Source organism: Spinacia oleracea, chromosome 4, assembly GCF_020520425.1.
Source record: "Spinacia oleracea cultivar Varoflay chromosome 4, BTI_SOV_V1, whole genome shotgun sequence".
In the NCBI taxonomy this organism is placed as follows: Eukaryota; Viridiplantae; Streptophyta; class Magnoliopsida; order Caryophyllales; family Amaranthaceae; genus Spinacia; species Spinacia oleracea.
Genome location: NC_079490.1, coordinates 149760121 through 149788086, shown reverse-complemented (window position 1 = coordinate 149788086; position 27966 = coordinate 149760121). Strand labels below are relative to the sequence as shown.

Here is a 27966-nt window from a genome sequence, read left to right as displayed (position 1 = left end):
TCATCCTTCTGTTTTCCTCATAACCTTGTCGCCAGCCTTCTGACGTCGGTCGTCTGCTTTACTCACGACCTAGACAAGCAACGCGTCAATACCTGCAGACAAGACAGTACCTGTAGACACCTACTTTTGTCCCCATTCCCGCAAGGGAAAGGTTCGATGATGAAAGCATAAAAACTCCACTTGACAACGCATCTCCTATAAAATAAACGAATCTCGATTCCCCATTTCATTTCACCCGAAACCTGCTATTTATGGAAACCTGCTAAAAATAGTAACTGCCGTAAAAAAGTAGCGTCTAAAAGTGGCAAATCATAAAAGATAGAAACCTGTCAGAATTAGGTGTTGCATTCCAACATAAATCCTAAATGAGATAGAAAACCGCGAGAATCCTATTCCTAATAGGATTCGGAAATAAGAGTTATGTAGGAAATAATGCCCTTGGTCCAAGTATGCATTCAATGTTAAGTCTAATAAATGCGGTTCAGTATTAATTAACAAGTTAATAATTCAGTGAGATCAAGTGAACTGAATGCCTAGCTAGAGGCCGCTTCAGTTCAAGTGGAATTAATGATATTAATCCACAGCTTACTCTTGACTGAACCCGTAGGGTCACACAAATAGTACGTAAACGGATCAAGTATTTAATGGCATTAAATACTCCATCTATGGATATTCGGAATCGACGGATCTTGGTTTCAGTGGGAGCTGAGATCGTCACAAGCAAGAAATGAATACTCCGGAAACGACGATATTGCCGGAAACGGAAATATGGATCGTATCGGAAATATTAATATTATCCAAGTCGTAGATGTTGCCGGAAACGGAAATATGGTACGTATCGGAAAAAATTATCGGAAATGGAAATATTGCCGGAATCGGAAATATTGCCGGAAACGGAAATATTGTCTGAATCGGAAAATAATTCCGGAAACGGAAATATTAAATATTTGTTCGAAACGGAAATTAATTCCGGAATCGGAAATGTTAAATATTGTTCGTATCGGAAATGAATTCCGGAATCGGAAAATTAATCGGAAGCGCGTCGTACGAATTAGCATTGGACGAGCTTGCTAGACGAAGGCCCAGCACGAAGCCAGGCCCACGTCCAGCAAGGGAAACGCGCGCCACAACACGCCAGCCCAAGGCTGCGCCAGGCCCACCGCAAGGCAGGCCCAGCGCGCGCCCAAGGCTGCGGTAGTCGTGGGCTGCGATGCTCGGGCTGTGCGCGCGCGCGCATGGCGCCCCTCGTGGGCTGCTGTGCGTGCGTGGGTGTTTGTGTTCACATACGAAACCTAAATCATACAGGATTCGTTTAATGATTAAATTCCTAATTCTATTTGATAAATTAATTAAATAAGAGTTTTATTGTGATTCTAATTTAATTAATTCGTATCCTAATTCGATTCCAATTCTCTTTCCATACCCCTATAAATATGTGGCCTGGGTTCACAATTTATAACAAGTTTTTCAAGTATTCAAAGTGAGTTTTTGAGAGAAAAATTCAGACACATTCCTTGCACAAAAGTGCCAAAATTTTTAGTACCTTAAGGGCGATTCTAGTTGGTCAATCTTAAGGCGGATCCGGACGTACTGTGGACTATCTACGGAGGGACGACACTTGGAGTCCTAAAGACTTGTTCTTGTTCGGTTCGGGCGCAGCTAGGGAAGGCACGCAACAAAGAGTATGCATCTAAACTATGCTAAATGATTATGTGTAAATAATATGTTTTCCTGGCTAAATGGTTTTTCCGCATGATTTATGAATTGTCATATGTATCATAACCTGACAGTGGTATCACGAGCCTCTTATTATTTTCATAATCTAAATTGCATGAACATGGTTAAATATTACAAATTTGCAAGAATTAAAAGGGGTGATTTATTTTCGTAATTGTTAATTAATTGCAAATTGCGTTTATTTAATTATACGTACGCAGTTTTTCGGCAGTTTCTTCGTTACTCATCCAAATCGAGTGATTTTTGTGTCAATTCCGCATGTAAAAGGCATTCTAAAATTTTGACAAAAATAGTGTTTTCCTGCCGAACCCAGAATTCTCAAATTCGAAACCTAACTATGACTTTTCGAAGGTTTTAGTTTTTCGAATGCAAAATTTCGTAAATTTAAGATGTTAAATTAAATATTTGCGATTCTTGTTGATAAATCTTGAATTTTTGATTGACCTACTGTATATGTTTAAAAAGGTTGAATGCCTAGACTTGTTAATTATGCAATCTAATTTGTAATTATGATTAATTTGTTGAAAATTAGAATAATTTAGAATTAATTTGATTTTCATAATTAATTATAATTTAATTAGATACCTATGATTAAAAACCACCATAAAAATTGTAAATTTATGATAAATTTTGAATTTTTATGACCTAGACTTGAATCCATGTTAATCGGAAATCAATTGAATAATAAATTTTCGATTTTTCGCCCTAAAATTATGAAATTAATATTAATTTATTAATTTGTCATTAATTTTAAATATAAATTTTTTAAATTTTATGCGATTCGTTCAAATAACTTGCACGCACAAAGCAATGGACGCTACATGTTACCCTTAAGGGGTGTTGTATAGTGCGGGCATGCGACGACGAGCAAGGGAGCTCGTCGCCCGTGCGGCACGAATGCAATGAGCAAGGGCATGGTGCACGAGCACAAGGCAGCAGCCCTGCCTTGTGTCGTGGGCTACGAGCACTGGACGAATGGGCATGGGCGAAGGCAAGGCACGGCAGTCGCGTGTGGGCAGCAAGCGAGCTGCGCCACAACGCGCACTGCCTCGCGCAAGCGCGCGCAGCCTCGCGCGCAGCGAGCACAAGCTCGCGTGCCACGAGTGCTGCGCCCAGCGTCGATGCTCGCGCACAGCGAGCGATGGCTCGCGCACAGCGAGCGTTGGCGAGCGCGCGCAGCGAGCGCTGGCGAGCGCGCACATCGAGCGATGGCTCACGTGCATCGAGCACTGGAGCGCGCGCAGCGAGCGCTGGCGAGCGCGCACAGCGAGCGATGGCTCGCGTGCATCGAGCGCTGGCGCGCGCGCAGCGAGCACCAACTCGTGCGATGGCTTGCGAAGGGTAGAAGCAGCAGCTATGCGACGAGCGCATGGGCTGCGCGCACATGGCCAGCGATGGCTGTGTGCGTGTGGCCCATGGGCGTGAGATGCGTAGGGTGTTTTGCGTTGCGATTAGATCGTTTTGAATGTTAATTTAAAATTTTCAGTTTACGTAATTTTAATTAATTTTAAAATTAATAATTTAAATTATTTTCTTGGATTTTAATTTTGAATATTGTAATTATAATAAATTTTATTTATTCTAATTATTTTACTAAAATTAAAATCATGAATTAATTTAAATACGACTGAAATTAAATTAAACTTTTTGGATTCAATTATAAATTTATATGAGCTTTAAATTTTAATTAAATTTGTATGTTTCCGGTTAGACTAGAAATACATTTTTATGTTTAAAATTAGTAAAGCATATGAATTTATTGGTTTGAGTGGGAGCCCTTTTTAGTCATAAAACTCTTGATTAGGTCTACAAATCCTTAAGGTTAAAACAACTTGATTAGAATTAATAAGGACTGAATAATTGGTAGATTATTGGTGCCCTTGATTAATTGCTGCAAATGTTTACGTGATGCATCATTTGTTTTACTAACCAGCTATGTGGGCCATTCATGATAATGAATGGGTGAATGATATATATTTTATGTACTATTTTGCAGGTTATGAAGTGACTAGTATGGCCCAAATATGATAGAAAATATGGTCTGCGTACCATTAATTTGAATGTAATTGGTCTAAAGTACCAAAGTTGTTTTTCAATTCAAATATGGTCTGCGTACCATCAAATAGTTGTAATTAGTTTTAATTATAGCTTATCCTATTTGAAGAAAATGGTGCCTCCCACGGAGATTTTCAAGACGGACTTTGAAGTCAAAGCTTCAAGATGAAGTCGGGCCATACTAGATCACATTTATCTTATGCATGTTTTAAGTTATTTATTGCTTTTAAATATGTCTTAAAATGCATGAGATCAAAAGCTTGATTATGTTGCATGATTAAGGATTTTAGTTCACTTAAAATCTAACCAACATAGTAAGAGCCTTAAGTTCCAAACTTAAAAATTGAGTTATAAGGTGCCATGCCAAAATATACACTTGCTTGGATATCCTTTACATCAATCTAGTAATAGTTTTCGCTCAGCGAGGTGTTACTTATTGGTCCTAAAGGGGCAAGGTACACAAATAATTGTGAGTACATGTTAGTTTTGGTGAAACTCAACGATATAAGTAAGGAGTCCTTTTATGTCGTGGCAAAATCGATAGGTTTACCTAATAAGTTCTTAGACGTACCTATCAACCAAGAATAGTTTCTAGACTATTAGCAAAAGGCTTTTGCTTACCTAAGATGTTTTAGGATTAAGTCGACAAACTGTGCTTAGTTCTTCAATGATTTTAGGATCTTGGAATCATTTTATTCACACCTGCCGGAACACATAACTTGAATAAAATGCGTAATGAACATTGAATTATGCATGAATGCTAGAATTTAAGTTTATTAAGAGAAACTGTGAATGGTTATTTATTTGTTTATTCTTTTCAATTGTAGTTTTAAATATGGCAAACAACAATCAAAACATCATCATAGGTTCTGAGCTTATGGTCAAGCTGAACCTGGCAAATTTTCTTGAATGGGAAGCTAAGCTAGTTGAAATAGTCAAACTCAATGGACTTGAATATGTACTGTCACATCCCATGCCAAGCTACTATGCCAGAGACATGACCCCTGAGAGATTTTACGCCTGGGATGCGGATCTCAAAAAGGTTATGAGTCTCATGCTGAACAATATCCCTGATGATTGGGCTAGAAGGTTTGTAGCCTATGAACCTTTTACGCTCATCAAGAATCTGAGGGATATCTGTCGTGGAAGCACGGAGGACAGGGACCTGAACGTCCATGAGTTGATTGAATCAATGTCTGGTCTAAAGGTTAGTTCTCCCAACAGGTGTTATAGGATGGAGGTCCAAGAAACACATGTTCAGCTCCTTCGCACTAAACAGAGGGTAGGCGTCCCACTGAGGTTCCATGTGGATCTTATGCGTTCATACTTTGATCGCCTAAGTCTACTAGGAACACCAATAAGCGAAAGGATGGCAGTCTCTATCTTGCTCAATTCACTACACAGTGGGTTTGGTCGCTTCAAGCAACTATACCTAAGTGAACCAAGAGAAGAAACAGTTGCAGAATTTGTTCACCTTGTCAGAAAGGCTGAAATAATACTGGACTGTGAAGCCAAAGATTTACTCAAGGCTAGAAGGAGACCGTTCAAGAAAGGTGGAAAGTCCAAGGGCAATGCTAAATCAAAGCAGGACAAGTCCACATCAAGCTGTCTTTATTGTGATGGAATAGGCCATTACAAAAGAGAATGTCCAAAGCTAAAGGAAGCTCAGAAGAACGGAACAGTCGTTCCATCTTCAGGTATTTTCGTTATAGACTGTATACTTGCTAATTCAACTTCTTGGGTATTAGATACAGGTTGTGGCTCACACTTATGTTCCAATCCACAGGGACTAAGAAGAAGTATAAAGTTAAGCAAGGGTGAAGTCGACCTACGAGTGGGAAATAGAGCACGGATTGCTGCATTAGCTGTAGGAACTTACTATTTGTCGTTGCCCTCCGGGCTAGTTTTGGAACTGGAAGAATGTTTCCATGTTCCAAGTCTTACTAAAAACATCATTTCAGTTTCTTGCTTAGATGCCAAGGGATTTTCTTTTTTAATAAAAGACAATAGTTGTTTGTTTTATTTTAAAGAGATGTTTTATGAATCTGCTAGATTAGTCAATGGACTTTATTTATTAGATCACGACAAACAAGTATATAACATAAATACCAAAAAGGCCAAAAAGGATGATTCAGATCTCACCTATCTGTGGCATTGTCGATTAGGCCATATAAACTTGAAACGCTTAGAAAGACTTCAAAAGGAAGGAATTCTAGAACCATTTGACTTAGAGGATTATGGTAAATGCGAATCATGTTTACTTGGCAAAATGACAAAGCAACCTTTCTCTAAAGTTGGAGAAAGAGCAAATGAACTATTGGGTTTAATCCATACAGATGTATGTGGACCAATGAGTACAAATGCTAGAGGTGGTTTCAGCTACTTTATCACTTTCACTGATGACTTCAGTAGATATGGTTATGTCTACCTAATGAAGCATAAGTCTGAATCCTTTGACAAATTCAAGGAATTTCAGAGTGAAGTAGAGAATCAATTAGGCAAGAAGATTAAGGCACTGCGATCTGATAGAGGCGGTGAATATCTGAGCTATGAATTTGATGACCATCTGAAAGAATGTGGAATTCTATCAGAATTGACTCCTCCAGGAACACCACAATGGAACGGTGTGTCAGAACGGAGGAACAGAACCTTGCTAGACATGGTCAGGTCAATGATGGGTCAGACCAAACTTCCATTAGAATTTTGGGGACATGCACTAAATACAGCTGCACTCACTATAAATAGAGCTTCGTCTAAAGCTGTCGAAAAAACTCCATACGAATTATGGTTTGGAAAGCCTCCAAATGTGTCTTTTCTTAAGATTTGGGGATGTGAAGTATACGTCAAACGATTAATTTCAGACAAACTTCATCCAAAATCTGACAAATGTATCCTTGTGGGCTATCCAAAGGAAACAAAGGGGTATTACTTCTACAATACATCTGAGAACAAGGTGTTTGTTGCTCGAGATGGTGTCTTTTTGGAGAAAGATCACATTTCCAAAATTACAAGTGGGAGAAAAGTAGACCTCGAAGTAATTCGAGTCGAACAACAAACTCTAGAGAATGCTCAAGATGACATTCAGGATGAAACTCAGAGATCTTTAGAAGAATCTGTTGAGAATCATGGTCAAACTAGAAATGTTACCCCGCGTAGATCGCAAAGATATAGATCTCAACCGGAAAGGTACTTAGGTATTTTGACGAACGAGAGCTATGACGTTCTATTACTTGAAAGTGATGAACCTGCGACTTACAAACAAGCTATGACGAGCCCTAGCTCCAAGCAATGGCAAGAAGCCATGCAATCTGAATTAGACTCCATGTCTGAAAACCAAGTATGGGATTTGGTCGATTTGCCAGATGGCTACCAAGCCATTGGAAGCAAATGGGTTTTCAAACTGAAAAAGGACAAGGATGGGAAACTTGAAGTTTTCAAAGCTAGATTGGTTGCAAAAGGTTACAGGCAAGTCCACGGTGTGGATTACGATGAAACCTTTTCACCAGTTGCAATGCTAAAGTCTATTCGGATAATGTTAGCAATCGCTGCATATTACGATTACGAAATATGGCAGATGGATGTCAAAACTGCTTTCTTAAACGGCGTTTTAACAGAAACTGTGTTTATGACACAGCCTGAAGGTTTTGAGGATCCAAAGAATGCTAGAAAGGTATGCAAGCTAAAGAAGTCAATCTACGGATTGAAGCAGGCATCCAGGAGCTGGAATATACGTTTTGATGAAGCAGTCAGTGACTTTGGTTTCATCAAGAACGCAGACGAATCTTGTGTATACAAGAAGGTCAGTGGGAGCAAAATTTCTTTCCTAGTATTGTATGTCGATGACATATTACTTATCGGAAATGACATTCCTATGTTGAACTCTGTCAAAATTTGGCTTGGGAAATGTTTTTCGATGAAAGATCTAGGAGAAGCACAAAAATAGATAAAACTTTAGAGGAAAAACAAGAATAATAAATAAATATGAAAAAAGTAGGATTGATTACCTTACTACCGAAGAAGCTAATCGGTGGTTGTGGGTTTGGTAAAACTCCAAACCTTGACTGGCATGATTTTTTAAATTCGATGAAGTTAAAAGGTTTGGCGGGAAGCATGGTCTCCTCGAGACATCCCACCGGGAAGATGAGCTTGCATCGCTGCCCCAAATATTTCAAAAAGTACGTACATTTAAGAATTATTTCAATTTTATGGAAAAAACGTGAAAAGATAAACATTATATTACTTAGGACATATTTGGTATCATTTTATACTTTGAGTATTTAGTTTTAATAAAACGAGAAACTATATAGAGGATATGCGTGATTTTTAAAACCAATATTTTGTAACCACTAAAGTGGTTTTTCCTTTTTGGTTTTAGTTTTGTCAAAACTAACCTAATTTTCGTTTTATTAAACAATACTCCCGAACAATTTTGTTAACAACGGAAAACGACTAATCAACAATGGTGGCGAAGAGCACCTTAATTAGTAATGTACCTGCCATTCCCAAGCAACTGTGTCATTTGCAAAAGGCTTGAATGGAGACTTGACTCCGATTATGTGATTTGGCAAACAGTTTTCCATTATTAGTTTTCCACGGATGGCAGTAGCTGCTCCGTCAATCGAACTGGGCTTGTTGACTGCATAATCGCAGATGGTCTTCACCCCGAGATTGTTAGGCTCATCATACTGTGCAGCTGCAGAGTACATTTGTGCCAGCCAATGTTTGATCTCCTCAGACGACTGTAACGGCCTACATTTAAAAAAAAAAAAGCAATTTACTAAATGATGGAGCGTAAAAGTGATTAAAAAGACTAGCCTAATAGACATTACAAAGTACTATATTAGCTAGCCAACTAGCCAAGCCATGTGGTAAGCCAAATTGACTTGGTCCTTCGGCCCTTTAATTAGAGGTTGTTTTTTCGCATATCAGATATGTGTGGCAACACACATATCAACTAAAAGACAAATAGCTAAAAGACAAAAAAGGAAGTACCATTCATGTTAAAAAAAGTACCATTCTGTAAAAAAAAAATACCATTCTGTAAAAAAAAGTACAATTTTTGTTTAAATAAGTACCATTTAATTACTTTTTTGTCCAAACTTGTAATAGCCTTTTAGGCATTCTGGTTGTGTATTAGAGCTTGTTTAGCTTTGTGTTTGCTGATTTCAAGGGCATAGAGTCCAACCTAGTTGGTTTGTATGACTTGGAATTGGCTTAAGTTGTATTTGTTTGATCCAATTAATATATTTCTCTCTTGCTTAGCAAAAAAATATTACTTTTTTGTCTTTTTTCCTATTTTGTCTTTTATTCTGATATGCATTTGCCCATACATATCTGATATGCGCAAATACTTCCTCCTTTAATTAGCCCATTTATAGTAAAGATGGATATGAGATGTGTCGAGCCCACTTATATTGGTTTTGGATAGGCCTGCCCTATGCCAAACCAACTAATAACATATTATGCCATGCCGAAAATGTCAAATTGCCGCCTAGTCTCTACCCAAGTCCATATGCAATAGCATATGGTGTTTACATACGGAGGATCTAATTTCATTTAACATGTATTATCGTGTGGGACCAAATTATACCGTTCCTTAATATACTTTATTTAAAAAAACATATGTCACAACTTCACGCCGTGTCATGCCATGCTTTTTAAAAAAAAATTATACAAGGCACGACATGAATTATACAATATTTTTGCATAAAAAATCTAATATACATATATAAAGGAGGCATATTTGCTGAACTATTAGAGCGCCACCTAGGATTACTAATGGTTTCGGCCAATGAAAAATAAGATTTCTAATTTATTTTTGAATTAAAAAAATCGAGTGTCACGTAGATAATTAATTAGGTGCCACGTAGATATTTAAATTAATTAATTAATTACTAATATATACAATTCCATCAAACGCTATAATAATTAAAAAAATAAATCTAAAATAAAATTCATCCAAAATCAAACATTAATCTAAAATAAAATTCAATCCAAAATCAAACATTAATCCAATATTAGAGCGCCACCTAAGAAATCTAATGGTTTCAGCCAATGAAAAATAAGAATTCAAAATTATTTTTGAAGTAAAAAGTCGAATGCCACGTAGATAAATAATTAGGTGCCACGTAAATATTTTTATTAAATAATTATTAATATTTCTTATATACAATTTCATCCAAAATCAAACACTATAATAATTAAAAAAATAAATCTAAAATGAAATTCAATCCAAAATAAATCTAATGAAGTATATAAATATAGCAGTTGATATATGTAGGAGATTTATTTTAGCGTAATAATTTAATAGAAATCGTGCATCGCACGGGCTAAAATCTAGTATTATACTATTGTACTCCCTCCGTCCCTTAATACTCGCACCGCTTTCCTTTTCGGGCCGTCCCTTAATACTTGCACCGCTTCTAAAAACGGAAATTTATACCAATATTATATTATTTTTCACACTTACTTACTAATCCCACCTACACTCCTATTTCCTACAAAAAATCATTTAAAAATTTACACCCCCACTCACCACTCTCCACCTCTTACACAATTTCCACTAACTATATTAAAAAAATACCCACTATCACAATACAAAATTATGGATTATTAGAGACGGAATTTGAGACGGAAACTATAAGCATCTCAAACTTGAGATGGATTACTAAAATTTCGCCTCTAAACTAAAATTGAGATGGGATTGTATATAGAGTTTCAAAATTTTCGTCTCAAATTTGTAATGGACTTGCCAAAATCCGTCTCAAAATTTTTTGAGACGCCCTCTACAGAGACGCCCCATTTCAGTCTCAAATCCGTCTCCAATCATCATTTTGAGACGGATTTGGACTATTTAGAGACAAAATCCCTCGTCTCTATAAAACGATTTTTTTGTAGTGTCAACTAACACCTATTAAATTAATAAGTCAATTCAAATGTTTTAAACTCCGCACTGGTCAAAACGGTGCGAATATTAAGGGACGGAGGCGGGGACGAAGCTACGTTAGGGCCCAAGGGGGCCCCGGCCCCTGTCACAAATCAGAAAGTATTCATATAGTTATATTATTGTCAGAAGTAGACAATGAAATGTGAGTTGTTGAAGTTGTTGAAATGTAAACTCTCTTGTACAAAGGTGAGAGGTTCGATTCTCAGGTTTTGCACTTTGCGTTACTATTTTCCTTCCCTCTTCTTTTTCTTTTCTTTCTTTCTCCTTTTTCTTCCATCGTAATTTCTTTCACAAATAACTAATTATAAAATTTATGTATCTTAAAATCATTTCTCGTTTTCTTTAATAATTTTTACTATATTTTTTTCGATTAAAAAAAAGAAGAATGAAATTGTTCGGCCCCCGTCAAGATAGGTTCCTGACTTCGTCCCTGGACGGAGGAAGTACTAATTTTCATAAATTATTTAGTTACCTGCAAGTATTGAAAATGTTGGTGAGTTCGGCCAACCCGTTTGGTTTAATAGCAATGTCATCGATTTCTTTCCATGAACGGCGTATTGACTCATAGCATTTCGGGTTCACATCCTACAGGGTAAGAAAAATATAGAGTATATAATCATATAATTAAGAAAATACGAAGTAATAAATAAATATACAAGTGATCTTTAATTACTGAGTAGTCAAGAAAATACTCTGTACCTTAAAGTCATTGCTCACGATGGAGCAATACCCATCAGATGTTGTACTATTACCGTAGTACAACAACGGTGTTGACGAGGCGAGGGCCCCAATTGCAATCTCCGGGTACCTCAACCGGAACCACGTCGCTAAAGCTATTTCCAAAAAAAAAAAACATTTACAAAAGGAAACAAAGTTAGAAAAATGAATTACGGAGTAGTACACTAGTATGTATGTACGGAGTATCATGTATCAAAAAGTACATATATATGCTCGTTAAAAATAAATCCTTATTTATGTTTAATCTATTATGTCCATTGTATTAAAGTATATAAGCCGCATAAGTGAAAGTCCAAAACTAAAAAAAGGTAAACCAAAATTCAATTGACTAGTGTTGTTCATATCTATCATAATAAACGGAGTTTCAAAAATAGAAAAAAAAATTCTATCATTAACGGCTTAACGTACCCTTTATGCATAAAAGTGGAGCAAGATTTATTTACCTCCGGCATATCCGATACCCATAACGATGACAGGTGAATTACGGGCAGAGTAGTTGACTTTCAGACTCTGGATAATGACCGCGTAATCTTGCAAGGCTTTGTCTGTAGCCAGGCAGCTCCTCACCTGATGATCGGCCATGGCCGACTCTATTGTCCCCAATGGAATAGAATCGCCATAGAACCAAGTCTGAAAAGAAGAAGGTGCGTCAACCCACTTCTGAATCCGAATGATTCTACTGCAAGAAGAAGGGGCATTGGAAGAGAGATTGCTTGAAGCTTAAGGAAGATCAGAAGAACGGAACAGTCGTTCCATCTTCAGGTATTTTCGTTATAGACTGTATGCTTGCTAATTCAACTTCTTGGGTATTAGATACAGGTTGTGGCTCACACTTATGTTCCAATTCACAGGGACTAAGAAGAAGTAGAAGGTTAAGCAAGGGTGAAGTCGACCTACGAGTGGGAAATGGAGCAGGGATTGTTGCATTAGCTGTAGGAACTTATTATTTTCGTTGCCCTCTGGGCTAGTTTTGGAACTGGAAGAATGTTTCCATGTTCCAAGTCTTACTAAAAACATCATTTCTGTTTCTTGCTTGGATGCTAAGGGATTTTCCTTTTTAATAAAAGACAATAGTTGCTCGTTTTATTTTAAAGAGATGTTTTATGGATCTGCTAGATTAGTCAATGGACTTTATTTATTAGATCACGACAAACAAGTTTATAACATAAATACCAAAAAGGCCAAAATGATGATTCAGATCTCACTTATCTGTGGCATTGTCGATTAGACCATATTAACTTGAAGCACATAGAAAGACTTCAAAAGGAAGGAATTCTAGAACCATTTGACTTGAGGATTATGGTAAGTGTGAATCATGTTTACTTGGCAAAATGATAAAGCAACCTTCCTCTAAAGTTGGAGAAAGAGCAAATGAACTATTGGGTTTAATCCATACAGATGTATGTGGACCAATGAGTACAAATGCTAGAGGTGGTTTCAGCAACTTTATCACTTTCACTGATGACTTCAGTAGATATGGTTATGTCTACCTGATGAATCATAAGTCTGAATCCTTTGACAAATTCAAGGAATTTCAGAGTGAAGTAGAGAATCAATTAGGCAAGAAGATTAAGTCACTGCGGTCTGATAGAGGCGGTGAATATCAGAGCTATGAATTTGATGACCATCTGAAAGAATGTGGAATTCTATTAGAATTGACTCCTCCTGGAACACCACAATGGAACGGTGTGTCGGAACGGAGGAATAGAACCTTGCTAGACATGGTTAGATCAATGATGGGTCAGGCCGAACTTCCAATAGAATTTTGGGGACATGCACTAAATACAGCTGCACTCACTATAAATAGAGCTCTGTCTAAAGCTCTTGAAAAGACTCCATATGAGTTATGGTTTGGAAAGCCTCCAAAAGTGTCTTTTCTTAAGATTTGGGGATGTGAAGTATACGTGAAACGATTAATTTCAAACAAACTTCATCCAAAATCTGACAAATGTATCCTTGTGGGCTATCCAAAGGAAACAAAGGGGTATTACTTCTACAATACATTTGAGAACAATGTGTTTGTTGCTCGAGATGGTATCTTTTTGGAAAGAGATCACATTTCCAAAATGACAAGTGGGAGAAAAGTAGACCTCGAAGAAATTCGAGTCGAACAACAAACTCTAGAGAATGCTCAAGATGACATTCAGGATGAAACTCAGAGATCTTTAGAAGCATCTGGTGAGAATCAAGGACCATCTAGAAATGTAACCCCGCTAGATCGCAGAGATATAGATCTCAACCGGAAAGGTACTTAGGTATTTTGACGAACGAGAGCTATGACGTTCTATTACTTGAAAGTGATGAACCTGCGACTTACAAACAAGCTATGACGAGCCCTAGCTCCAAGCAATGGCAAGAAGCCATGCAACCAGAATTAGACTCCATGTCTGAAAACCAAGTTTGGGATTTGGTCGATTTGCCAGATGGCTACCAAGCCATAGGAAGCAAATGGGTTTTCAAACTGAAAAGGACAAGGATGGGAAACTAGAAGTTTTCAAAGCTAGATTGGTTGCAAAAGGTTACAGGCAAGTCCACAGTGTGGATTACGATGAAACCTTTTCACCAGTTGCAATGCTAAAGTCTATTCGAGTAATGTTAGCAATCGCTGCACATTACGATTACGAAATATGGCAGATGGATGTCAAAAACCGCTTTCTTAAACGGCATTTTAACAGAAACTGTGTTTATGACACAGCCTGAGGGTTTTGAGGATCCAAAGAATGCTAAAAAGGTATGCAAGCTTAAGAAATCAATCTACGGATTCAAGCAAGCATCAAGGAGCTGGAATATACGTTTTGATGAAGCAGTCAGTGACTTTGGTTTTATCAAGAACGCAGACGAATCTTGTGTATACAAGAAGGTCAGTGGGAGCAAAATTGCTTTTCTAGTATTATATGTCGACGACATATTACTTATCGGAAATGACATTCCTATGTTGAACCCTATCAAGATTTGGCTTGGGAAATGTTATTCGATGAAGGATCTAGGAGAAGCACAGTACATACTGGGCATCAAGATTTACAGAGATAGATCTAAAAGGATGATTGGACTCAGTCAAAGCACTTATATCAATAAGGTGCTTGAGAGGTTCAATATGGCAGACTCCAAGCGAGGCTACCTACCCATGTCTCATGGAATGACTCTAAGCAAGACTCAGTGCCCAAAAACACTAGATGAGCGTAGACAAATGAATGGGATTCCATATGCATCATTAATTGGTTCAATAATGTATTCCATGATATGTACACGCCCGGATGTTGCGTATGCACTCAGTGCTACGAGAAGATACCAGTCAGACCCAGGAGAGGCACATTGGACTGCTGCCAAGAATATTCTGAAGTACCTGAAAAGGCACAAAGATGATTTCCTGGTCTATGGTGGAGATGATGAATTAATTGTTAAAGGCTATACGGACGCAAGTTTCCAAACCGACAAAGATGATTTCAGATCACAGTCTGGGTTTGTCTTCTGCCTTAACGGAGGTGCAGTAAGCTAGAAAAGTGCTAAGCAAAGCACTATTGCGGATTCTACAACTGAAGCGGAGTACATTGCTGCACATGAAGCAGCAAAGGAAACTATATGGCTAAGGAAGTTCATAGGTGAACTTGGTGTAGTCCCCTCCATTAAAGGACCAATAGCTCTATATTGTGATAATAACTGAGCTATTGCACAAGCAAAGGAGCCTAGACACCACCAGAGAGTCAAGCATGTACTTCGTAGATTTCACCTTCTACGAGAGTTCGTTGAAAGAAAAGAAGTCGAGATAAGAAAGATTGGAACTGATGACAACATCTCAGATCCATTGACTAAACCTCTCCCACATGCGAAGCACAACTCGCACACTGCAGCTATGGGAATCAAGCATGTTGGAGAATGGCTTTGATGTCCTTATTTAATGTTTTAAAGTTTTAGAGTTTAATGCTTTGTAAAACATTATTGGTTAATCATGAAGGAAATAATGCCCTTGGTCCAAGTATGCATTCTATGATAAGTCTAATAAATGCGGTTCAGTATTAATTAACAAGTTAATAATTCAGTGAGATCAAGTGAGCTGAATGCCTAGCTAGAGGCCGCTTCAGTTCAAGTGGAATTAATGATATTAATCCACAGCTTACTCTTGACTGAACTCGTAGGGTCACACAAATAGTACGTAAACGGATCAAGTATTTAATGGCATTAAATACTCTATCTATGGATATTCGGAATCGACGGATCTTGGTTTCAGTGGGAGCTGAGATCGTCACAGGCAAGAAATGAATACTCCGGAAACGATGATATTACCGGAAACGGAAATATGGATCGTATTGGAAATATAAATATTATCCAAGTCGTAGATGTTGCCGGAAACGGAAACATGGTACGTATCGGAAAATATTATCGGAAATGGAAATATTACCAGAATCGGAAATATTGCCGGAAACGGAAATATTGTCAGAATCGGAAATATTACCGGAATCGGAAAATAATTCCGGAAACGGAAATATTAAATATTTGTTCGAAACGGAAATTAATTCCGGAATCGGAAATGTTAAATATTGTTCGAATCGGAAATGAATTCCGGAATCGGAAATTTAATCGGAAGCGTATCGTACGAATAAGCATCGGACGAGGCCTGCCGGACGAGGGCCCAGCACGAAGCCAGGCCATCGCCCAGCAAGCCAAGCGCGCCACACAAACAGCCACGCCAGGCCCAGCGCAAGGCCAGGCCCAGCAGGCCGTGGCAGCGCGCAAAGCGCGCGCAGCGCCCGCGGGTGCTTGCGTGGGCTTGTGGCTCGCGCAGGCCTCGCTGCGTGGGCTGCTGCTCGCACGCACGCATGGGCGGCTCATCGAGGCTGCCGTGTGTGTGTGCGTAAGTGTTTGTGTTCGTGCACGTTTCCTAAAACGTGCAGAGTTCGGTTAATGATTAAATTCCTAATTCTATTTGATAAATTAATTAAATTAGAGTTCTTGTAGGATTCTAGGTTTAATTAATTTGTATCTGAATAGGATTCCAATTCCCTTTCCATAACCCTATAAATATGTGGCCTGGGTTCACAATTTATAACGAGTTTCAAAGTATTCAAAGTGAGTTTTTGAGAGAAAAATTCAGCCACACATCTTGCTCAAAAGTGCCGAAAATTCTAGTACCTTAAGGGCGATTCTAGTTGGTCAATCTTAAGGCGGATCCGGACGTGCTGTGGACTATCTACGGAGGGACGACACTTGGAGTCCTAAAGACTTGTTCTTGTTCGGTTCGGGCGCAGCTAGGGAGGGCACGCAACAAAGAGTATGCATCTAAATTATGCTATATGATTATGTGTAAATAATATGTATTCCTGGGTTAATGGTTGTTTCCGCATGATTTATGTAATATCATATGTATCATAACCTAACAGTGGTATCACGAGCCCCTTATTATTTTCATAATCTAAATTGCATAAACATGGTTAAATATTACAAATTTGCAAGAATTAAAAGGGGTGATTAATTTTCGTAATTGTTAATTAATTGCAAATTGCGTTTATTTAATTATACGTACGCAGTTTTTCGGCAGTTTCTTCGTTACTCATCCAAATCGAGTGATTTTTGTGTCAATTCCGCATGTAAAAGGCATTCTAAAATTTTGACAAAAATAATATTTTTCTGCCGAACCCAGAATTCTCAAATTCGAAGCCTAACTATGACTTTTCGAAGGTTTTAGTTTTTCGAATGCAAAATTTCGTAAATTTAAGATGTTAAATTAAATATTTGCGATTCTTGTTGATAAATCTTGAATTTTTGATTGACCTACTGCATATGTTTAACAAGTTTGAATGCCTAGTCTTGTTAATTATGCAATCTAATTTGTAATTATGATTAATTTGTTGAAAATTAGAATAATTTAGAATTAATTTGATTTTCATAATTAATTGTAATTTAATTAGAAACCTATGATTAAAAACCACCATAAAAATTGTAAATTTATGATAAATTTTAAATTTTTATGACCTAGACTTGAATCCATAACAATCGGAAATCAATTGGATAATAAATTTTCGATTTTTCGCCCTAAAATTATGAAATTAATAATATTTATTAATTTGTCATTAATTTTATAAATTTTAAATTTTTTATGCGATTCGTTCATATAACTTGCACGCACAAAGCAATGGACGCTTCGTGTTACCCTTAAGGGGTGTTGTATAATGCGGGCATGCGACGACGAGCAAGGGAGCTCGTCGCCCGTGCGGCACGAATGCAATGAGCAAGGGCGTAGTGCACGAGCACAAGGCAGCAGCCCTGCCTTGTGTCATGGGCCACGAGCAATGGACGAATGGGCATGGGCGAAGGGCGAGCCAAGGCAGTCGCGTGTGGGCAGCAAGCGAGCTGCGCCACAACGCGCACTGCCTCGCGCAAGAGCGCGCAGCCTCGCGCGCAGCGAGCGCAAGCTCGCGTGCCACGAGCGCTGCGCCCAGCGTTGCTCGCGCGCACAGCGAGCGATGGCTCGCGCGCACAGCGAGCGATGTCGCGCGCCCAGCGAGCGATGTCGCGCGCACAGCGAGCGATGTCGCGCGCACAGCGAGCGATGTCGCGCGCCTAGCGAGCGATGGCTCGCGCGCACTGCAAGCGATGGCTCGCGTGCGACGAGCGCTGGCGCGCGCGCAACAAGCACCACAGCGTGCGATGGCTTGCGATGGAGATGCAGCAGCTATGCGACGAGCGCATGGGCTGCGCGCATATGGCTAGCAATGGCTGTATGCGTGCGGCCCATGGGCGTGCAATGCGTAGGGTGTTTGCGTTACGATTAGATCATTTTGAATGTTTAATTTGAAAATTTCAGTTCACGTAATTTTATTTAATTTAAAATTAATAATTTAAATTATTTTCTTGGATTTTAATTTTGAATATTGTAATTATAATAAATGTTATTTATTCTAATTATTTTACTAAAATTAAAATCATGAATTAATTTAAATAACGACTGAAATTAAGTTAAACTTTTTGGATTCAATTATAAATTTATATGAGCTTTAAATTTTAATTAAATTTGTATGTTTCCGGTTAGACTAGAAATACATTTTTATGTTTAAAATTAGTAAAGCATATGAATTTATTGGTTTAAGTGGGAGCGCTTTTAGTCATAAACTCTTGATTAGGTCTACAAATCCTTAAGGTTAAAACAACTTGATTAGAATTAATAAGGACTGAATAATTGGTAGATTATTGGTGCCCTTGATTAATTGCTGCAAATGTTTACGTGATGCATAATGTGTTTTACTAACCAGCTATGTGGGCCATTCATGATAATGAATGGGTGAATGGTATATATTGTATATGTACTGTTTTGCAGGTTATGAAGTGACTAGTATGGCCCAAATAGGATAGAAAATATGGTCTGCGTACCATTAATTTGAATGTAATTGGTCTGAAGTACCAAAGTTATTTTTCAATTCAAATATGGTCTGCGTACCATCAAATAGTTGTAATTAGTTATAGCTTATCCTATTTGAAGAAAATGGTGCCTCCCACGGAGATTTTCAAGACGGACTTTGAAGTCAAAGCTTCAAGATAAAGTCGGGCCATACTAGATCACATTTATCTTATACATGCTTTAAGTTATTTATTGCTTTAAATATGTCTTAATTATGCATAAGATTATGGCTTGATTATGTTGCATGATTAAGGATTTTAGTTCACTTAAAATCTAACCAACATAGTAAGAGCCTTAAGTTCCAAACTTAAAAAAATTGAGTTAAAAGGTGCCATGCCAAAATATACACTTGCTTGGATATCCTTTACATCAATCTAGTAATAGTTTTCGCTCAGCGAGGTGTTACTTATTGGTCCTAAAGGGGCAAGGTACACAAATAATTGTGATTACATGTTAGTTTTGGTGAAACTCAACGATATAAGTAAGGAGTCCTTTTATGTCGTGGCAAAATCGATAGGTTTACCTAATAAGTTCTTAGACGTACCTATCAACCAAGAATAGTTTCTAAACTATTAGCAAAAGACTTTTGCTTACCTAAGATGTTATAGGATTAAGTCGACAAACTGTGCTTAGTTCTTCAATGATTTTAGGATCTTGGAATCATTTTATTCACACCTGCCGGAACAATAAATTCGAATAAAATGCTAATAACTTGTTGAAATTGCATGGTTGCTTTAATTTTCAAGTTATTACTCATGATAAATGTTTAGACTTTGCATGCTTCAATGTATGTTTTAATTATTGTTTATAATTAAATATCTTGCACTGCAATAAATCCTTTTAGAAAGGTAACAGTAAATTTCCTCGATTGGTAGTGAATCCAAGAACGATTCACGGAAATGAGAGAAAGTGAGCAATTTAAAATGTACGTTTCTTATAGCGACTTTTATGGTTGTTTTCGAACATCAAAGTCGAATGGCAACCCAATTGGTGCTTGTGAATTCAAAATACATTGTAGTTTTGAGATCATAAAGCATTGAGTTTAATACGCTCAGCTTTACCAATGGTTAACAACCTAATATCTTTGTCCATTTAATTCTCGAATGAGTCTAGTCACTAGACATTCGAATAGATCGATGCTTAGAGAACTTTAGAAGCTTCTGGTAAGATCATCTAGTTGAAACAGAATGTTCAACATAAATTAAATGGAAAGAACCTTGTTGGTGACATTGGACATGTCTAACAAAGTATAAAAGTCAACACTAAAGAATTCAATTCTTAAGACTATAAGAAAGGGTACAAGAAATAGGAAAACGAGGAACAAATGAAAGGAATTTACGATTCCGTTTCTACCTATAAGTTTATGTTTAAAGAGAAGTGACCTAGCAATCAAACTTCCTTGGTATCGTATACCGCTTGAGGTTCTTACTTCGGTAATAACTCAAATAATGGAAGCTAGGATACACTAATGACCTACAAGTGGGAAATGAAGCATGGCAATGCTACATTAGTTGTAGGGTCATCTAGTTTGTTTTAAGTCCTTTCAAGGCTGGAACTAAATGGCTATTTTGTTCCATAATCAGCATACCTAAATTTCTGCTTCAAACACAGAAAGACTCACATTCAGAAGAACAAAAACAATGCTTGTTTGTTTGTTTATTTGAATGAAATGGTCATTTACGGGATGAGTCAATATGCTTGATTAAAACAAACAACTCTTTAAAGAACTTTACTAGGTTCAAATCAACCCCTTGATTTGAGTTCCACTAATCTTTGGCATTGTTGCTTGGACCATATCAACAAGTTAACATTCAAAAGCTCTATTTTGATGGACTTTTGAAAGTTGATTGATTTCTAGATCATTTTAAGACAACTAGTCTTACTTGTTGAAAGTAACATAAGATATGAACTATTGTTAGAACGCCTAGACAATGGAGTTCAAAGCTAAAGAAAGATTTTATGACTTTATTATTTCACATGGATTTGAGTGAATATAGGTTTATTTACTCAAATGTGATATAAGTTGAATCTGTTTGGCTAGTTCAAAGATTCAGAAGTATAAAATCCACTTGGCAAGAAATCATAAAGATCTAGGTTAGATCATATTGATGATTACTTGAGACCAAATATGATCATCAATGATTGTGTGTTGTAATTTCACAATCTAGGTCCATAAGATATGGCATATCTTAGTTGGAATAATCGAAGTCAATTAGTACTTGATTCGATCAATGATGAATCATAAAGACTTTTCCTTTAATTTCTAAAACAAAATGCTTAACTACCACCAAACTAAACTAAATTCGTCAAAGCTATAGAAAAGAAATTTCAGAATATCTTTTCGATAATATATATCTAGAGAGTTGCTAAACTCAGTGGGAGCTTAGTGTTTGTTATTCAACAAACTAAGGCCCAAGTATAGATATATGTTTCATTGTGATTTATTCAAATGAGACACAAGTGTATTGTTTCTACCACGAATTTTTGAGAACAGAATGTTTGTTTGCTCGAAATGATGTCCTTTTGGAGATTCGTTTCCAAAATGACAAGTGGGAGAAAATAGACCTCGAAAGTTTTCGAGGCGAACAACAAACATAAACGGACATTCCGGAGGCTTTTCGAAGTGCTTCAGAAAATCCGAACTTATTCTTTAAAGACTTTAGAAGTGGCTTTAAAGAATAGACTTCTCTTCGAAGACTTTACAAGTGCTTCAAGGAGAACAGAATATTCAAAGGACTTTCAAGTGGCTATTGATATTCTATTGTTTGATGTTCTATACCCAAGTAGGCATAGAATTCAAATCACTGAAACTATGAGATTCTTCTATTAGATAGTGAAACTATGAGATTCTTCTATTAGATAGTGAAACTATGAGATTCTTCTATTAAATAGTGAAGAAACCTACAACTTGCAGTCAAACTATTATCATATAAATTAATGAGTTTGTGACTTGTAAGAAAGCTATGACGAAATATAGATTCCCTAAAATGGTTAGAGGCCATATATAGACTCGAATGTTTTAAATGGTTAGAGGCCATAAAACGTACTCAATGTTTTGATGACAAAATTGAAATTTTGTTGATTTGCAAGAATAGTTTCACACCTATTGGTTGCAAGTTTGTTTTAAGGATAAAAACCATCAAACATGAAATTGTGTTCACAACACAAAGCTAGATTAGTTGCTAAAAGGTTACAAGCAAATTCACGGTGTGGATTGTGTTGAAACCTCATGCATAATCGTAATGCTCAAGTCTATCATTCAAGCAATGATTGCATATTGGTACATATAGCAATTGGATGACAAAACGTATTCCTCAATCAAATGTTGGAATAAACTATGTACATGGTATGTCATAGGATTTGTGGATCAAAATAAATGCTTGAAAAAGGAATGCTAACTTATGAAATCTAAGTACAGATTTAAGCAAGCAATTGGGAATTGGAACTGTATTTTAGTGAAGCTAATAAGCATTTTAGTTTCATAAAATATACATGATTCTTATAGATATATAAGAATTTTAGTGGGAGTACGTAAAACTTATTTGGTCCTATGTGTATCACACATATCTCTCTATTGTGAAATAACATTCAAATGCTAATGACTTAGATTTGAAATTATTCATCAATGATGGACCATGGCGAAACTTAGTGCATACTGGGTATTAAGATCTATTCATAAAGATCTTATAATATTGTTTTGGATTAAGTAATGGCATTTACTAAATCAAACACGAAATACTCCATTGGAGATATTCGACCCATGTGAATAAATCTAAGTAAAAGAATGTTTGAACTATGTATAAGCATTTACTAAGTTAACATCAAAGAATCTAATGAGATTCTTCACCTATATTATATGTCAAAGAATTTAGCTGGGTTCAGTATCTACTGAAATTGAATGAGCTAAAGTTACATGAATAGAATTCAATTGAGAATTATTCTGCAAAAGAATTTATCATGTATGATATAATATGAGGATCGCCAAAAACGTATCGTATGACTTTAGGCATGACGAACATATACCAATCTCTATTGATCTAAGTGAAGATCAACTAGATTGAGATCAAGAATACTTATGGTACTTGAAAAGGTACATAGGAATAGTTCTTGATTCAAGGAAATAAAGATATGCTAAATATTGATGCTACACGCATAAACACTGGCAAAGGATCAAGCAAGACCCTTTGGAGTTAACCATTGATAAGGACGAGCTATAGAGCATCGTGTTTTGAAAATGGCAACATGGGTTGGAGACCATGAGTTGTTGCGTGGGAAATTAAAATAATAATTTCTATGTTCTAAGATATAGTTGGAGAGTCTTCCACATATCTATGAACTGCTTGGATAGGTAAATCCAAACAAAGCATCACTAGCAACCTATACAGTTGAAGTAAAATTAATTATTGCCTAAGAAGCAATAAAACAGGGTTGTTTAAAGTTCTTCACTGAACTTGGGTAGATCACCTATCTGCTGGCTTGATGGTTCTTCATTGAAAAATGCGTAGAACCACTTTTGAAGCAAGAAAAACGTCTGCTAACTTGATGGTTCTTCATTGCAAAATGAGTAAAACCACCATCGAAGTAAGAAAGACTAGATCACATAATAAACAAACTCGAAAAGATCTTATCATCATATCTCAAAGAACATTCGATGAAAAGGATGTTAAGATTGGCAAAGCATGATAACTAAACCTATGCAACAAGTGAAAACAACACTCACATTGTAGCACTGGAAATCAAGCATAGCTTTGAATTCCATGAAATGTTTTAAAGATGGGTTCGAGGCCCATGGTTGTAAAACATTGGGGTTGAACATTTATCATATATGAAATGTATTTTCATATTCCATTTAATCTTGGTTTAGTATTAAATGATGAGTCCCTTCAAATTTGACGATATATTCAAGATAGACTGTCAGGACCAGTCCTGTGACTAAGAAATGTCTATCAAGTGAACTTGAATGTCAAAGGTTGAAAATGGTCCCTAGTCGGAGTTTTCTATAAAATTGGACAAATAGAAAACGTTAGACGACTAGAATGCAAGATGACTAGTAGTTCTGTTTCTTGAACTATGTGGACATGGAAATGTCATAATCATTTGCATAGATACTTACTTTGGGAAGACTAGTATCGGACAAGACCTATGAAACTTTACTATAAGAGATGAAAATATGTCATAAGTAAATTTCATTAAATTATTAGACACTAAATCCTCAATACCTGAGTGATTTGAGATTACTTGTTTGAGAACTGGTTGCTTTGACGTTGACCAACCGTCGCACCGTAAAAGGAGGCTATAAAGGCAACGCTCAGGTAATCACCTATCAAACAAAGTCTAATCTCAAGATCGCAAGATTGGGATTGTCCTCCCATAAATCGGGATGAGATGCTTAAAAGTTGTACAAGGCCACTCGGAGAGCTAGAAACTGTGAAATGCATGGCCGTGCTCGGATGAATCATAGGCTATGATTATCTGTTTATTTGATCAGTTGAACTCTGAAACCGAGGAACACCTCTGGACATAATAAGGATGACAACTCTTACCTTATGTTCGAGAGCAAGCATCGAGCGACAAAGGAATTAGGAAATGCACACTTGTCCCTAAGGACAAGTGGGAGACTGAAGGAAATAATGCCCTTGGTCCAAGTATGCATTCTATGATAAGTCTAATAAATGCGGTTCAGTATTAATTAACAAGTTAATAATTCAGTGAGATCAAGTGAGCTGAATGCCTAGCTAGAGGCCGCTTCAGTTCAAGTGGAATTAATGATATTAATCCACAGCTTACTCTTGACTGAACCCGTAGGGTCACACAAATAGTACGTAAACGGATCAAGTATTTAATGGCATTAAATACTCTATCTATGGATATTCGGAATCGACGGATCTTGGTTTCAGTGGGAGCTGAGATCGTCACAGGCAAGAAATGAATACTCCGGAAACGATGATATTACCGGAAACGGAAATATGGATCGTATCGGAAATATAAATATTATCCAAGTCGTAGATGTTGCTGGAAACGGAAACATGGTACGTATCGGAAAATATTATCGGAAATGGAAATATTACCAGAATCGGAAATATTGCCGGAAACGGAAATATTGTCAGAATCGGAAATATTACCGGAATCGGAAAATAATTCCGGAAACGGAAATATTAAATATTTGTTCGAAACGGAAATTAATTCCGGAATCGGAAATGTTAAATATTGTTCGTATCGGAAATGAATTCCGGAATCGGAAATTTAATCGGAAGCGTATCGTACGAATAAGCATCGGACGAGGCCTGCCGGACGAGGGCCCAACACGAAGCCAGGCCATCGCCCAGCAAGCCAAGCGCGCCACACAAACAGCCACGCCAGGCCCAGCGCAAGGCCAGGCCCAGCAGGCCGTGGCAGCGCGCACAGCGCGCGCAGCGCGCGCGGGTGCTTGCGTGGGCTTGTGGCTCGCGCAGGCCTCGCTGCGTGGGCTGCTGCTCGCACGCACGCATGGGCGGCTCATCGAGGCTGCCGTGTGTGTGTGCGTAAGTGTTTGTGTTCGTGCACGTTTCCTAAAACGTGCAGAGTTCGGTTAATGATTAAATTCCTAATTCTATTTGATAAATTAATTAAATTAGAGTTCTTGTAGGATTCTAGGTTTAATTAATTTGTATCTGAATAGGATTCCAATTCCCTTTCCATAACCCTATAAATATGTGGCCTGGGTTCACAATTTATAACGAGTTTCAAAGTATTCAAAGTGAGTTTTTGAGAGAAAAATTCAGCCACACATCTTGCTCAAAAGTGCCGAAAATTCTAGTACCTTAAGGGCGATTCTAGTTGGTCAATCTTAAGGCGGATCCGGACGTGCTGTGGACTATCTACGGAGGGACGACACTTGGAGTCCTAAAGACTTGTTCTTGTTCGGTTCGGGCGCAGCTAGGGAGGGCACGCAACAAAGAGTATGCATCTAAATTATGCTATATGATTATGTGTAAATAATATGTATTCCTGGGTTAATGGTTGTTTCCGCATGATTTATGTAATATCATATGTATCATAACCTAACAAATCATTCACATTAATGAATATAATTCATTTTTCCATTTAATTTGTGGTTTATTAAATGACTAGTCCCTTCAATTTGACGATATATTCAAGATAGACTGTCAGGACCAGTCCTGTGACTAAGAAATGTCTATCAAGTGAACTTGAATGTCAAAAGATTGAAAATGGTCCCTGGTCGTTGTTTTCTATAAAGATGGAAGCATAGAAAACGTTGAACTATGTGGACATGGCGGTGTCGTAATCATTTGCATAGATACTTACTTTGGGAAGACTAGTATCGGACAGACCTATGAAACTTTACTGTAAGAGATGAAAATCTGTCATAAGTAAATTTCATTAAAATTATTAGACACTAATCCTCAATACCTGAGTGATTTGAGATTACTTTTTTGAGAACTGCTTACTTTGACGTTGTCAATCGTCGCAGCGTAAAAGGAGGCTATAAAGGCAACGCTCGGGTAATCACCTATCAAACGAATTCTAATCTCAAGATTGCAAGATTGGGATTGTCCTCCCATAAATCGGGATGAGATGCTGAAAGTTGTACAAGGCCGCTCGGAGAGCTAGAAACATTAAAATGCATGGTCGTGCTCAAATGAATCATAGGCTATGATTATCTGTTTATTTGATCAGTTGAACTCTGAAACCGAGAAACACCTCTGGACATAATAAGGATGACAACTCTTACCTTATGTTCAAGGGCAAGCATCGAGTGACAAAGGAATTAGGAAATGCACACTTGTCCCTACGGAAAAGTGGGAGACTGAAGAAAATAATGCCCTTGGTCCAAGTATGCATTTAATGTTAAGTCTAATGAATGCGGTTCAGTATTAATTATGCAAGTTAATAATTCAGTGAGATCAAGTGAACTGTATGCCTCGCTAGAGGCCGCTTCAGTTCAAGTGGATTAATGATATTAATCCACAGCTTACTCTTGACTGAACCCGTAGGGTCACACAAATAGTACGTAAACAGATCAAGTATTTAATAGCATTAAATACTCCATCTATGAATATTCGGAATCGACAGATCTTGGTTTCAGTGGAAGCTGAGATCGTCAAAGGCAAATAAATGAATACTCTGGAAACGATGATATTGCTGGAAACAGAAATATGGATCATATCGGAAATATAAATTTTATCCAAGTCGTAGATGTTGCCGGAAACGGAAACATGGTACGTATCGAAAAATATTATCGGAAATGGAAATATTGCCGGAATTGGAAATATTGCCGGAAACGGAAATATTGTCAGAATCGGAAATATTATCGGAATCGGAAAATAATTCCGGAAACGGAAATATTAAATATTTGTTCGAAACGGAAATTAATTCTGGAATCGGAAATGTTAAATATTGTTTCGTATCGGAAATGAATTCCGGAATCGGGAAATTAATCGGAAGCGCGTCGTACGAATTAGCATAGGACGAGCTTTCTAGACGAAGGCCCAGCATGAAGCCAGGCCCGCGTCCAGCAAGCCAACGCGCCTCACGAACAGCCAAGGCCACGCTAGGCCCAGCGCAAAGCCAGGCCCAACAGGCAGTGGCTGCGAGCGTAGCTGCGAGCAGTGGGTTGCGAGCAGGCTGCAAAGCTCGCGTAGGCTTGTAGCTCGCGTGGGCCGAGCGGCCGTGTGGGTTGTGCGCGGGCATGGCCTGCACGCTTGCAGGTCATGCTCGTGTAGTGTTTGTGCTTCCGTACGAAACCTTAAATGTATAGGATTCGTTTAATGATTAAATTCCTAATCCTAATGGATAAATTAATTAATAAGAGTTCTAATAAGATTCTACTTAATTAATTCGTATCCTAGTAGGATTCGATTACTTTTTCAATAGCCTATAAATATGAGATCAATGCTCATAATTTATAACGAGTTTTAAGTATTCTAAAAGTGAGAATTTTGAGCAAAAATTCAGTCATTTACTTTGCCCATATTGCCGAAAATTATAGTACCTTAAGGGCCATTCTAGTTAGTCAATCTTAAGGCGGATCCGGACGTGCTATGGACTTTCTACGGAGGGACGACACTTGGAGTCCTAAATAATTGTTCTTGTTCGGTTC

The 27966-nt window shown here is 37.5% G+C and overlaps 1 protein-coding gene across 1 annotated transcript; it reads right to left on the bottom strand.

Annotated features, from left to right (window-relative positions):
- On the bottom strand, window positions 1-27838 carry LOC110800640 (uncharacterized). Its single transcript, XM_056842426.1, has 7 exons — window positions 27830-27838; window positions 11920-12106; window positions 11438-11571; window positions 11211-11323; window positions 8286-8541; window positions 7797-7946; window positions 1-69 (listed from the first exon to the last, which is right to left on the bottom strand). The coding sequence occupies exons 1-7, from the start codon at window positions 27836-27838 to the stop codon at window positions 1-3; spliced, it is 918 nt and encodes a 305-aa protein (XP_056698404.1).
- Between the last annotated feature and the right edge of the window lie 128 nt (window positions 27839-27966).

What these genes read in the sequence shown, in the direction of transcription:
- LOC110800640 (XM_056842426.1), bottom strand. An exon ending in GGGTATCGGATATGCCGGAG is followed by an intron (nt 11,572 to 11,919) that starts GTAAATAAATCT and finishes TTTTGGAAATAG; the next exon opens with CTTTAGCGACGTGGTTCCGG. An exon ending in TCGTGAGCAATGACTTTAAG is followed by an intron (nt 11,324 to 11,437) that starts GTACAGAGTATT and finishes CTTACCCTGTAG; the next exon opens with GATGTGAACCCGAAATGCTA.